Here is a 12,494-nt window from a genome sequence, read left to right as displayed (position 1 = left end):
CATTTTAATCATAAGCATATACAGCAATAACATTTGCTAGGGCCTTTGTAGGCATCTTAATCATGAGCATCCCTAACAAATCCAAAAATATTCATGAGTTTTTCACTATTTTTGATAGACATAATCAGTGATATAGTTGACAAAATCACGCTTGGGAGAACAGATTTGTATCGTAAAATTGAGAATATCGCTTAATCCAATATCGTTAGATCGAGGTAATTTCTTATACATTTCACTGTATTCCCGCTGGAAGAAAGGAATGTCATCGTAAAATCGAGTTTATCGTAAAACCCAGTATCGTAAAATCCAGGTTCCACTGTAGTTCACTTATTATGACTCTTAAGTGATACTTAGAGAGAAATTAAACTATTTCAATGTCTCCTGGAAGCCCTAATGATAAATAAAGTACTATTTTCATCAAATTGCTTTTAAAGCACTAATAGATAAAGTATTTAATTGTATTTTAATAGATAAAGTATTTCATCGTGTTTTATTGAAGCACAAAGGATTTCATATATTTTAAAGCTCTGATGAATAAATTAAAGCTGTTGATTGTATTGTCTTTCAAGCACGTGATTAAAGGCATGGCAGGTTTCTTCCCGAAGCTCGCTCGTCTCTCATGCGGCGCATCTGATCTTTACCCAGAAGGTAAGAGCAACGACAACAACTTTGAACAATTACAAAATCAACAGCAACACCTAACAACATCATCAAAAATATCAATAACGACAACAACTCTGTGTAATTGCAACATCAACAACAGTACTGAACAGCATTTTCGAAAATTTATCAATAATGGCAACAACTCTTGACAACATTATCGGCAATATCAACTGCAACAACGGCAAGAAGAACACTGAACAATAACAACAGCAGGAACGCTAACAATAATATTGATAACAATAAACATTATTAACGAGAAACAACAATGAGCAATAGCAACAGCATCAACATAAACAATATTAACGACAACAGCAAAAAAAGTAGCGGCGTAGATGAGAAAACTCTTTCGTACCTAGTACTTCTCTTTACGCAGTCGCGTATACAGGGGGGTGCGCGCGCACCCTTCCCCTTGGCGGCTAAAAAGTGGGTCATTTCTTATTAAGAAATCTTTAAACACTGTGCTTTTTCTATATGAAATCTATGACTGCGAACCCCCCCCCCCCCCTCCCACCCCTTCATCGAGTCCTGGGTACGCCTGCTTTGCTTGGTCTCGGCCACATGAATCATGGTTGCTATGGTATAATGCCTTATTATGTTGCTGTAATATCCACAGGGTCATGGGAATGGATGGGGTACGGATTGTTTGCTTGTTATAAAGAGGACTGGGACCGGTTTGGTGGAGAAGACGTGGAAAAGTTTAAATATACTTGGGGCGGAGAGGACTGGGACTTACTGGACAGGTAAGGGACGAGGTGGACTGGGACCGGTTTGGAGGAGAAGACGTGGAAAATTTTAAATATACTTGGGGCGGAGAGGACTGGGACTTACTGGACAAGTAAGGGACGAGATGGACTGGGACCGGACGAGGTAGACTGGGACCGGTTTGGAGGAGAAGACGTGGAAAAGTTTAAATATACCAAATGAATATACTTGGGGCGGAGAGGACTGGGACTTACTGGACAGGTAAGGGACGAGGTGGACTGGGACCGGTTTGGAGGAGAAGACGTGGAAAAGTTTAAATATACTTTGGGCGGAGAGGACTGGGACTTACTGGACAGGTAAGGGACGAGGTGGACTGGGACTGGTTTGGAGGAGAAGACGTGGAAAAGTTTAAATATACTTGGGGCGGAAAGGACTGGGACTTACTGGACAGGTAAGGGACGAGGTGGACTGGGACCGGTTTGGAGGAGAAGACGTGGAAAAGTTTAAATATACTTGGGGCGGAGAGGACTGGGACTTACTGGACAGGTAAGGGACGAGGTGGACTGGGAACTATGGCCTAAAAGCTAGAGAGCAGGCAGCCTTTAGTTTCACGCTATCAAAAAATCGATTAATATGATAATCCACAGGATGTTATGTATATTCTGCTGATGTGATTTTCTCGTCGGGATTATTTTGTTGTTAAAACACCATTGTTGATTTTGTTTATTATTATTATTTTAGTAAACGTTTTTTTTTTTAATTCATTCCTGGCCAGGGTTTGCAGTGTGCAGCTAGAGGCGGAGCGGATGTGTATGCCCGGACTTTACCATTTCCCTCACGAAAAGAAAGGAGACTTTTACAAGAAAAAAAAGAAACCGCAGTAAAATTTCCCTCGCAGCATCTTAAGTATCTTGCGGCAACTTTCCCCCTCCTCCCCCAATTGGTAGAAACTAATAGCCAAACCTTGACGGGAGGGTGTGTGTGTGCGTGCGTGCGTGCGTGTTGGGGGAGGGGGGTTAAGGGGTGCAGAGCATATAAACAAAACATATAAGATTTGCTCGAAAACGGGCTGTCTAAGGAGCGCGTCGGAAATTGCCAAGCATTTGAGGTCCACTCCACTATTTCCACAGTATTCACAATATAAAAAAAACATTAACTGCGCTTAATTTCTTTTTGCTTGTACAACTAGTTATATAGTGCAATTAAACTGTTTTCATTGGTATCTATGTTAATTGTTCCACTCCTGCTGTTCATACGTTTACTATGCACTAATTCGTAATGAACGTTTCGAAACTGGTTGACTTCAATAGTGCACCATCTACGGAAAGTTTCTATGATTATATCTCATCCCATGTTTGGTTCGGGGCATGCACCCTTATGCTTCATGTAGAGATCTGGGTTGCACTTTATGGCGGCCTTCAGAAAGCACATATTGCCGTAGGTTTTGCCATCGGAGCCACAGACTGGGTCATACTGCAATGTGCACAGTGTCGGGCTGTCATCGCACTTCGGCCTTCCTGTTAGAAAGGAATGCATAATGACATGACGCAAGTTAAACACTCCGAGGTCATCATCCAATGTCCAAAGCATGAAATAATGCATGTTCGTACTCTTACTTCCCAACCCGAGAAATGCACCATTTATGTATCGTACTAAAGGGCGTGTTTCTTAGTAGACCCGAGGCGTGTTTTAAAGAGTGGGGAACGGGGTTGGGGGGCTTGATTATATATACGAGAAATCCTTGTGATGTTAGTAGGCGAAGTTTGTTGCGATACTGATAAAAGCCGGTGTAACTAGCACAGACAATACCAAACATTCACTCGTTCGAACACCAGGCACAGTTGGATAGTATACAGCTTGCAACAGTGCAATAACACCGTGCAAACAGAGCGAGCTAGTCAGCAAGACTTCCTCATCCTTTTCTGACATTTCTGTTTTCAGGGGGGGTTAGAGATAGGGATACAAAAACAAATAACATTCACGAGAGATAAATTCAATTAACATTCGTGACATGGGAAATAAGATTAGTTTATTAGCGTTAGTGTCATCGAAGACAAATTTGAAAAATAGATGATATTTTACTGTTTGACGCAACACTTTGTAGTCGCCATGATATTTGAGTCATCAAAGACAAGACAGTAAAACGTTATTAATCATAAAATTGCCGCAAGATCGTTAGCTATATGGCATTATAAGAGAAACTACTTCATACCTGCTGCAAAGTCGATAAGGAGACAACCAAAAATAAGTACCACAGCCAGAGAAATCTTCATTTTTACTCCGTGTTCAGACTTGCAGCGTGTAAACGGGTAAGATCGACTATTTCGATAAGAATATTACGAAAATGCGACAGCTCCATATATAGTTTCCCCTGGTGGTGATAGCAGTTGACCCGAATCAGGGCAGAGTCAAGCTTTCACTGTCTCGGACACTGATTAAAAGTCTGTGTTGGGTAAGAAAAACATTTGTTAACGCTAAATTAAACAGGCTCTATTGAATAATTACGTTTGCAAAAACAGGAAGTGGAGTGCTGATACAGAGAGTCACCCGCCATTTTGTCATCCTAATGAGATACTAAGTGTGTAGAAGCAACTATTTCCATCGGATGGTATTGCGATATTTTTGATTGAATGTTGCATATACATTTGATTTTTTCGTGATTTCATCAGACAATGTGCCTCTCAAATATATTGAACAGCAGAAAAAGTGTCGCTGACAAGAAATCCCCTTAGACGTAATTCTATACAGCAAGGTGGCGATGAATATTGCGAAACTTACTCTCTTAACCTAGTATGTAAGTTGTTATTTCGTTATAACTCATCACAAAAAAGTCAAAGAACAAAATAAGGGTCGCGTGACTTGGTCCTCAAATCTATACGTAGCAAACGATACAGTGCGTGCGTGACACATGGCAATATGCTTTCTAAAACACGTACTTTGAAAAGTGTCTAAAAACAGAGCGAAAAGTTACTTGATGAAAGCACTAAAAAACAAAATTGTTTTAACAGTTTTGCAATCATTAATATGATTGATCCTTACTGATAATTTTCTTCATTTTTCACTTGTGCCGGACGCTATAACCATTTTAGGACATTAATCAACTTAATGACTAGTAATGATGTTAAAAGTCTCCAAGGAAAGACGTCACTCTCTTATGCGCATACTCCAGGTTAGCTTCTCCCTTAGGAATAGTATTATCTCCACATGACTAACTTAATTATTGTGTTGTGTAGAGGTCTTAGATAGTTATAATTTATTGGGATTCCCAGTCAATGTACTCTTTTGTATAAGACCCCAATAAAAAACTGTCTGTCTGTCTTAGCTTGGGGGGGGGGGGGGGGGGGGGGGGCGGAGTTAGTCCTATGTATATAAATATTGGCAATCCTTCAATAAGAAATGGCCCACTTATAGCGGACAAGGGGGAGGGGCGCCTGTCTCACTGTAGCTCGCGTGAGCTGAGTTTATCAGGCATTTATAGCCCCCGTTGTCATGTGATTCTTGGGATATATATAACACCAGTAAACGAGCTTGGTCCACCACACCCATTGATTCCTCCTCGAGGAACAGTGATCTGAGCACGCTTGAACATGGCACCTGGATTCACCGTAGCGCTGCTGATATGCGCTTCTCTTGCGCCTCTGGCAGGTAAGTACTTCTTTAAAGAAAGTTGATCAGCCACACTTTCGCAATTGTCTTTATTTGAAGATCAACGGTCTTTTTGCAAGGGAACCTCAAAATAATCAGTCGAGATTGAAGTCCAGCACTTAGTAGCAATATTTGGCTGAAAATATCTTGGTTACTTGCTATAATTAGCCGATGGAAATGGACCTTTTTGTGACTCGATTAAGCGTGTAAAATAAAGTCGTTATTGGCCTTCTTTAGCCTTTTCTCGTTCTCTTTTCTCCGGCTAATAAGCCAAGAGTTTAATTTCGGAGATTAGAAAAATGAACAACGAATGCTGAATGTTAATTTCCTACCAATAATATTTTGACCAATAAAATGGTTCAAATTTGGATTTGGAATTGTATGGTAAGCCCGGTTATGCCATGCTGATTCTAAAAGAACGTTCAGGCTGTGACTACACGTTAAAAACGATAGCAGCAAAATATTTGATAATATTGATGTGTTCTGAAAAGTAAATAAGATAAAATAATCAGAAAAGTGATTGAACTGAAATTGGAAGCTTTGTTTTCCTGTTTGATAAAAATGTAAAGCCAGTAGATAATGTTCTTCAAAACAGAAGAAAGAAATGGAAATGATGACAATCTATATGAGTGACAAATAAAACAGATGACTTTCCCATTTGATAAATGCGAGACATACTGTGTGAAAAATGCCAATATTGGCCTCATCTTTGGTCGTTACATTCTCGTTTAAGCTAATTTGTTGGAGGGATTGTGGTTTTGAGGGTGGAGGGAGGGGGGGAAATTTTCAATTAAACTTGCAGGAATTCGTTTTTAATTCGATTTTGCATGCCGCCATTTTAACATCACAGGCTTCCCGCGCGCTCACCCCAGATAATTAAAGACGATATAGAATAACGATAGCCAATCGCTAAATCAAGAGTGCATGAGATAAGAGAGGGACACTTTGGTATTACCCGCGCGCCATGTCGATTCCGAATCTGGCTATTTTTAGTAACCACCACCCCACCACTGCGCGTGAGGATTTCTTTCCTTTTATTTTGTCCTTCTCTCCCGCGGGTTGCGTGTTGTTGTTTTGCCAACTCGATAGGAATGAAAAGATTTTATTTTCCCACTATTACAAAAGCTCAGATACTTCAGCTTTCTGGCTTTGATCATCACAAAAATGCATTCCCTCGCTACAAGGATAGTTTTATGAAATGTATTTTTCTTGGATTCCTTCTCAATTCACAGGAATATTCACAAAAATCAATATCATATCTAATGTCTAACTTTCAGACTTCGTTTGACCATGAGGAAGATAATGAATGTTGAGAAACCACGAAGAAGCAGCAAGTTAGAGCGAAAACGGTGTTTGAAACACCAGGTTTTCCGCTCTTGATTTTGAATGAAGTCTCGTTTTCGAAATCTTGCAATCCTCGAAGTACTACATATCCCCTTAATAAACCGCAACTGCCCGTATCCTTGATGCTAGAATGAAATTTTCGATGGTATTTGTGCAAATAGGGTGGGGTTTTCTTCGTTTCAAGTCACATAAGAAGAAACCGTTGTCGTTTTAGGGGTCTGGTACCGAGGAATTTTAGTTTCTTTTCAGAGGGTTTCTCCATTGACTAAAGATAGTCACAGTCACAGTTTTTCCCTTCTGAATACAATTCACAAAGTTTGCGAAGCACCTGCGGTACGGCAGCCCTAAAAATGACAAGAATCGTGCAGGTTTTCCAAATAGGAATATATTAGTTTCCTTATATGGAAGTGACCGCGTCTGGGAAAAACGACAATTTTTGGCTAATTTTTCTTGATATGCAAAACAGCGGCAAACAACAAGATGTAAATGCCAAAGCGCGGGGGTAGGTTGAGTAAAAATGCTCACGCGCAGTGGTGGGGTGGTGGTTACTAAAAATAGCCGGATTCGGAATCGACATGGCGCGCGGGTAATACCAAAGTGTAGCGGCAAACAACAAGATGTAAATGCCAAAGCGCAGGGGTAGGTTGAGTAAAAATGCTCACGCGCAGTGGTGGGGTGGTGGTTACTAAAAATAGCCGGATTCGGAATCGACATGGCGCGCAGGTAATACCAAAGTGTCCCTCTCTTATCTTATGCTCTCTTGCTGAAATAAAAAAAAACATTTTTTTTGGTAGTTTCTTTACTCTCTTCGTCGTCTTGTGCTAATATCCAATGCCCCAAACACAAAATCTGCGAAGTGGTGAACGGCATTGCAAGCTGTGCCTGTAGCCGAGTGTGTACAACGCAGGATAAAGGTCCCATGTGTGGTACGAATGGCAAGACCTACGGCAATAAATGCAGGCTGGAGATCGCTACATGCAAGAGTGAAGGAGCCATACAACTCGCATATTATGGACCCTGCCGTGAGTGTAGAGTAGGGAGCATTCAGATTATGATAACGAATAGCGTAGTTTGTCCCCTGCGTTGTTAACTGGATTTCTGACCGGGATTCTGTGGATTGGTAAGAGCTGTGACTTCACCGGAAACCATCTCCCTAACCCTGTTCTGTGGGTGAACTTGCCCCAGCTATGCCTTATGGTTAATCTCCTAAGATTGGAAACCCGATAAGAACGCCTGGGAATAGACTGCGTATAGCAAACATTTTCATCAATTTTTCTCCAATGACTCCTGATTCTTCCCCCACCACTCCCACCCTGTCCCCTCTGCCACCCATCCCGCCCTGACCCCTATACCACCCACTCCCATCCTGACCCCTCTACCACCCATCCCGCCCTGACCCCTATACCACCCACTCCCATCCTGAACCTTCTCCTACCAACTCCCACCCTGACCCCTCTGCCACCCCTCCCCCTCTACCCACCCCTCCCCCTCTGCCACCCATCCCAACCTGACCCCTCTACCACCCCTCCCACCCTGACCCCTCTACCACCCCTCCCCCTCTACCCACCCTGACCCCTCTGCCACCCATCCTATCCTGACCCCTCTGCCACCCCTCCCCCTCTGCAGCCCATCCTATCCTGACCCCTCTACCACCAACTCCCACCCTGACCCCTCTACCACCAACTCCCACCCTGACCCCTCTACCACCAACTGAAACCCTGACCCCTCTACCACCAACTCCCACCCTGACCCCTCTGCAACCAACTCCCACCCTGACCCCTCTGCAACCAACTCCCACCCTGACCCCTCTACCACCAACTCCCACCCTGACCCCTCTACCACCAACTCCCACCCTGACCACTCTACCACCAACTCCCACCCTGACCACTCTACCACCAACTCCCACCCTGACCCCTCTACCACCCATCCCATCCTGACCCCTCTGTCACCCCTACCACCCTGAACCTTCTCCCACCAACTTCCACCCTGACCCCTCTGTCTCCCCTCCCACCCTAACCCTTTTACCTTTGCCCCGCCATATGCGAAAAATGTCGATATTAAAAAATACAAGCGTTTTAAGGCAGTATTAAACCCGAACCCAATTGAGGCCAATTCAAGTTATAGACAAAACATATAAAATAAATAGATGCTATAAGAAGGGAAATATAGCTGTTGACGATGTTTACCATTTCAGTCCCTACTCCAACTCCCACGTCATCGGTGTCGCCTTGCGCGGCCGTACTGTGTGCACAATATAAACTCTGCCAAGTTGTTAACGGTAAGGCGTCCTGCACGTGTGACAGAGCGTGCACCTTGGAGTACATGCCAGTGTGTGGCACGGATGGCAAGACATACGGCAACAAGTGCGCCCTAGCGATCGCCACATGCAAGAGTGACGGGGATATTCAGATGGCGTACATGGGAGAGTGTGGTTAGTAAATGATAAACATCATCGTTATTATCATCATAACTACCATCATAATCCATCAAAATAACCATTATCATTATCATTATCAAAACCACCACCACCATCATAATCACCATTATTATGGTATTAACATTGTCATTACCATCATCATCATTATTATCATCATTATCACTACCACCACCACCATCATAATCATCATTGTCATAACTATCATCATCATTACCACCATTATGATTAGCATGATTATCAACAATAAAATGGTCATCATAATTACCATAAATCATTAGCATTGTCACCATCATATATCATGTCCTCCCGATCATGTACAATAGCCTACCTGTAGGATTTGGTAGCTTTTCGGCACATATCACGACCGCCATCTTGATTTATGCGCTGCACAGGGAGAGGGGGAGGATGGGGCCGGGTTAATCAAAACCTACCTATCAAAACCTGCAGGTAGGCTACATGTACAAGTATAACAATCTTTTTCAGAACCATCACTGTCACCGTTTTGTTAACATTATCATATCATCATTACATCATTATTGTTGGTGATGATAATACTCGTTATCTTATAGGTATCTGCTGTTGTTTACTCTTCTACTCTTTTGATTGCAGCGTCTACCTCACCTCCACCCTCGCCCTGCGCAGCTGTTAGATGCGCCAGTTACAAAGTATGCGAGGAAGTGAACGGATTCGCAAGATGTGTTTGTAACAGGGCATGTAAAAAGATATACAGCCCAATGTGTGGTACAGATGGCAAGACATATGGCAACAAATGTATGCTAGAAATCGCCACATGCGAGAGTGAAGGAGCTGTAAAGCTTGCCCACGAAGGAGAATGCAGTGAGTAGAGTGTAAAGAAAAATCGTTTTATTCTTAGCGCTCAATAAGGAGGAAAGTTCATTTATTATCCCGAGAAGGGGAGGGGACGTGAGGATACTATGGGGGGAGAGGTGGGGCTCGAGAAATTTCCGAGGTCATAAGGGGGTGGGGAGCGTCCAAAGTGTTTGGATTTTAAAAAGAGGGGGCACTGATTTCTTTGGGTGTTGTCTCTTCTATATAATTTGAACAAGCGTCAAATCAGACTTCTTGGTTCAAAAAGTCTTGGTTTGGGGCCAGTTTCTTGGCATGTACAATCCAGTTGTCAAGGACACGTATTAAAATATATTATATCAATGCAATGCAAACCTGTATACACCCTAGTTTTTCATGGTTTCCGCTATATGCTTATGTTCCGCATATTTGTAATCATTAACAAAACGTTCTACAAATGCTACAAGCGCTCAATCTTTATCATCAATATCCTCGCTCATATCTAATTTGTTGTCTTTCTCTCTCTCTTTCTTTTCTTTCTCATGCAGCGCTTTTCTCGCATTGAGAAGAACGAAAAGCCATTTTGCTTCTTCTGTTTCATATATGCATCAACCTTTATCAGGTTGACAACCTGGATTTAGTCGCGCATTTGAAATTGAGTGCCTTCATTTTTTCCGAATTAATGTTTTCAGCGAATTCCTTCTCCTCCAATATCTCACCAGCTTGCAGCTAATCTCTTGCTCGCGTTCCTTTGACGTTGTCCCCCCTTCGCTCCTTCTTTCTTCTTCAGGTTTTCTCGGGGAGCGGGGATGTTACCGAAAATATGGGGAAGCATAATGGGGGAGACATGGAAAATTTTTGTCCTCTTTAAGGGAGGGCACCTAATTTTTTCCCTTACTTTTATCAAAATCCTTCCCCCACCCCTCGGGATAATAAATCTTTCTCTTAGAGGCCTTGACCCAAATAGAATAACGACGGCAGAAAACGATGGGAAACTCAGAGTCCGACGTGAAATTGACTCTAAAATTAATTCTAAACATCTAAGCCGTTTTTTCGAAACCAAGGAGTGGAAAGTCCAAGTTTCCTGGTCTAGAATGAGGACGGCGACGTCGTGCTCTAAACCAGATCTTCGTTGTTCGCTATGATAGAAATATGGTTTTTGACTTATCTTTACTTCATTGGTACTATAAAAAACCGAGTTAATTTAATCGAAGTTAGTTCGGAATTCGGAATTTGGGGATCGCGCTCTCGTAGGGCTGATTTACGTGAGGCTGATTGAGTATTGAGTATTCGACTTGCCGGCAACATCTCTGCAACCTGAGACTCCGACTCCGCTATGACGTTCGGCTACGAAAGTCGTAGTGTGTAATTCAGGGCTTAGACATGTCGTAGGCAGGTTGAATACGACTCAATTGTCCTGTCCCCCTTGTCTAGCTAAAGACGACTTAGGTTACCTAGGAAGATTTGCGCCTCCGACCGATCACAGTGCTTGCTCAGCTTATCAAACACAGGAAAACATTTCGTATTCTTCATATTGTGGTGGAAGATTATTCTTATTATTTTCAATTTATTGAGACTTTTTACACCGAGTTTATCTCGGATGACCGCGCAATTAATAAAAATGGGAAAAAGGGAAAAGCCTCATATCAGGGAAAAGTTTTTTCATCATGGTTACAATCTAGGAACTTTCTAAGAATTGAAGGTTATCATTCGTTTATTCATTGAAATGGTGGCAACGCCTGTTCTTGCAGTCGCTACTTCGCCCCCGCTTACATGCGCGACTGTAAGATGCGCCAAGTACAAAGTATGCGAGGAAGTGAACGGAATCGTGAGATGTGTTTGTAACAGAGCATGTACAAAAATATACAGGCCAGTGTGTGGTACAGATGGCAAGACATACGGCAACAAATGCGTGTTAGAGATCGCCACATGCGAGAGTGAAGGAGCCGTGCAACTTGCGCACGAAGGAGAATGCGGTAAGTCGCCCGTGGAAATCTAGTCATGGAGAAACGCTTACATTGACATCTCCCAAAAAATAGTAGTTGTAGGTTCTTCACCATTTGAACATTAATATTTGTGAGTTAGAATTGGACCACTCCCGCTTCCCATAACTGCTTGAAGGCGCTTACCCGGTGCGCGAGTCGTGGCCGCCATCTTGTTTCGTTTTGGCCGCGCGCGATCTTGGGGGGGGGTAGAAAAAAAAGAGGGAGTGGGGAGAGGGGGGTTCTCCACTCACCCCCCTCCCCCTTTTTGCTCTCGCATCCAGCTCGCGCGCGGCCAAAAATTATATGATAAGGTAGCCCGTAACCTACACAATCGTTGATTCAAAACAGATTAAAAATAGAATAAAAAATAGAGCCCCGAGAAATAATTCAGTTTATTTGTAGTAGTTGAATAAATGCATTACCTAGATCAGCTTGTTGTATTTGCTTTGCTTTTCTCATCCAGCTAGCGACAATACCCAGATACCGGAGGCAAGATGAAATATTTTAGATATTTGTTAAAAAGCATAAGGATGAAACAGGTAAAACCATTCATTCAACAAAAATACCAACATATTCTCAATCACTTAATTTATTTTTCCATTATTTATTCCAGATTCGGCTATAGACACCGAGCACCGATAGATTCAGGTTTTCATAAACAACTAGAGGTCAAGTGGCCGAATTAAGATAAAAAATAAATCTTAATAAAAAATTAATATCTCAAGATCGTGAAAAAGGAAAGGGAAATATATTCCAGATATGTAAAGCTATTTAATAAATGTTAACATAAATCAGAGTCTGTTTTCATTGTAGTTTATAACACGAGAGACGGCCATTGCTTCACATTTCCCAGTTCACCACAAGTAAACTCATAACAGAGCATTCTCTGCTCAAAGCTTCAAACTATACAG

The 12,494-nt window shown here is 42.3% G+C and overlaps 3 protein-coding genes across 5 annotated transcripts in view; 2 read left to right on the top strand and 1 right to left on the bottom strand.

Moving 5' to 3' along the window:
- LOC5512585 (N-acetyl-beta-glucosaminyl-glycoprotein 4-beta-N-acetylgalactosaminyltransferase 1) overlaps positions 1–2,587 on the top strand; it is a 39,122-nt gene extending 36,535 nt beyond the window's left edge. For 2 of the 3 annotated variants that reach the window (XM_048724734.1, XM_048724735.1), the window contains exons 20-22: positions 570–648; positions 1,277–1,403; positions 2,141–2,587. In XM_048724734.1, coding sequence (XP_048580691.1) covers positions 570–648; positions 1,277–1,403; positions 2,141–2,249 — 315 coding nt within the window. In that variant the 3' untranslated portion in view covers positions 2,250–2,587. Of the gene's footprint in view, positions 1–569; positions 649–1,276; positions 1,404–1,459; positions 1,912–2,140 lie in introns of all 3 variants that reach the window. The other variant, XR_007307192.1, reaches the window with a different exon arrangement.
- LOC116618406 (PI-actitoxin-Avd5a-like) lies at positions 2,518–3,750 on the bottom strand. Its single transcript, XM_048724737.1, has 2 exons — positions 3,578–3,750; positions 2,518–2,882 (listed from the first exon to the last, which is right to left on the bottom strand). The coding sequence occupies exons 1-2, from the start codon at positions 3,636–3,638 to the stop codon at positions 2,710–2,712; spliced, it is 234 nt and encodes a 77-aa protein (XP_048580694.1). The 5' UTR covers positions 3,639–3,750; the 3' UTR covers positions 2,518–2,709.
- Positions 3,751–4,830: 1,080 nt separating this feature from the next.
- On the top strand, positions 4,831–12,379 carry LOC116618403 (agrin). Its single transcript, XM_032382006.2, has 7 exons — positions 4,831–5,010; positions 7,149–7,376; positions 8,549–8,785; positions 9,401–9,628; positions 11,350–11,574; positions 12,047–12,122; positions 12,197–12,379. Exons 1-6 carry the CDS (start codon positions 4,953–4,955, stop codon positions 12,079–12,081), a joined length of 1,011 nt encoding a protein of 336 aa, XP_032237897.2. The 5' UTR covers positions 4,831–4,952; the 3' UTR covers positions 12,082–12,122; positions 12,197–12,379.
- Positions 12,380–12,494: the final 115 nt, after the last annotated feature.

This window comes from Nematostella vectensis, chromosome 3, assembly GCF_932526225.1.
Source record: "Nematostella vectensis chromosome 3, jaNemVect1.1, whole genome shotgun sequence".
NCBI classification, from domain to species: Eukaryota; Metazoa; Cnidaria; class Anthozoa; order Actiniaria; family Edwardsiidae; genus Nematostella; species Nematostella vectensis.
Note: the sequence above shows the minus strand (reverse complement) of the source record. Positions and strands in the feature narration are given on the sequence as shown.

What these genes read in the sequence shown, in the direction of transcription:
- LOC116618406 (XM_048724737.1), bottom strand. Translation starts at nt 3,638, where the DNA reads ATGAAGATTTCTCTGGCTGTGGTACTTATTTTTGGTTGTCTCCTTATC. An exon ending in CCTTATCGACTTTGCAGCAG is followed by an intron (nt 2,883 to 3,577) that starts GTATGAAGTAGT and finishes CCTTTCTAACAG; the next exon opens with GAAGGCCGAAGTGCGATGAC.
- LOC116618403 (XM_032382006.2), top strand. Translation starts at nt 4,953, where the DNA reads ATGGCACCTGGATTCACCGTAGCGCTGCTGATATGCGCTTCTCTTGCG. An exon ending in TGCCCACGAAGGAGAATGCA is followed by an intron (nt 9,629 to 11,349) that starts GTGAGTAGAGTG and finishes CTGTTCTTGCAG; the next exon opens with TCGCTACTTCGCCCCCGCTT. An exon ending in TGCGCACGAAGGAGAATGCG is followed by an intron (nt 11,575 to 12,046) that starts GTAAGTCGCCCG and finishes TTTCTCATCCAG; the next exon opens with CTAGCGACAATACCCAGATA.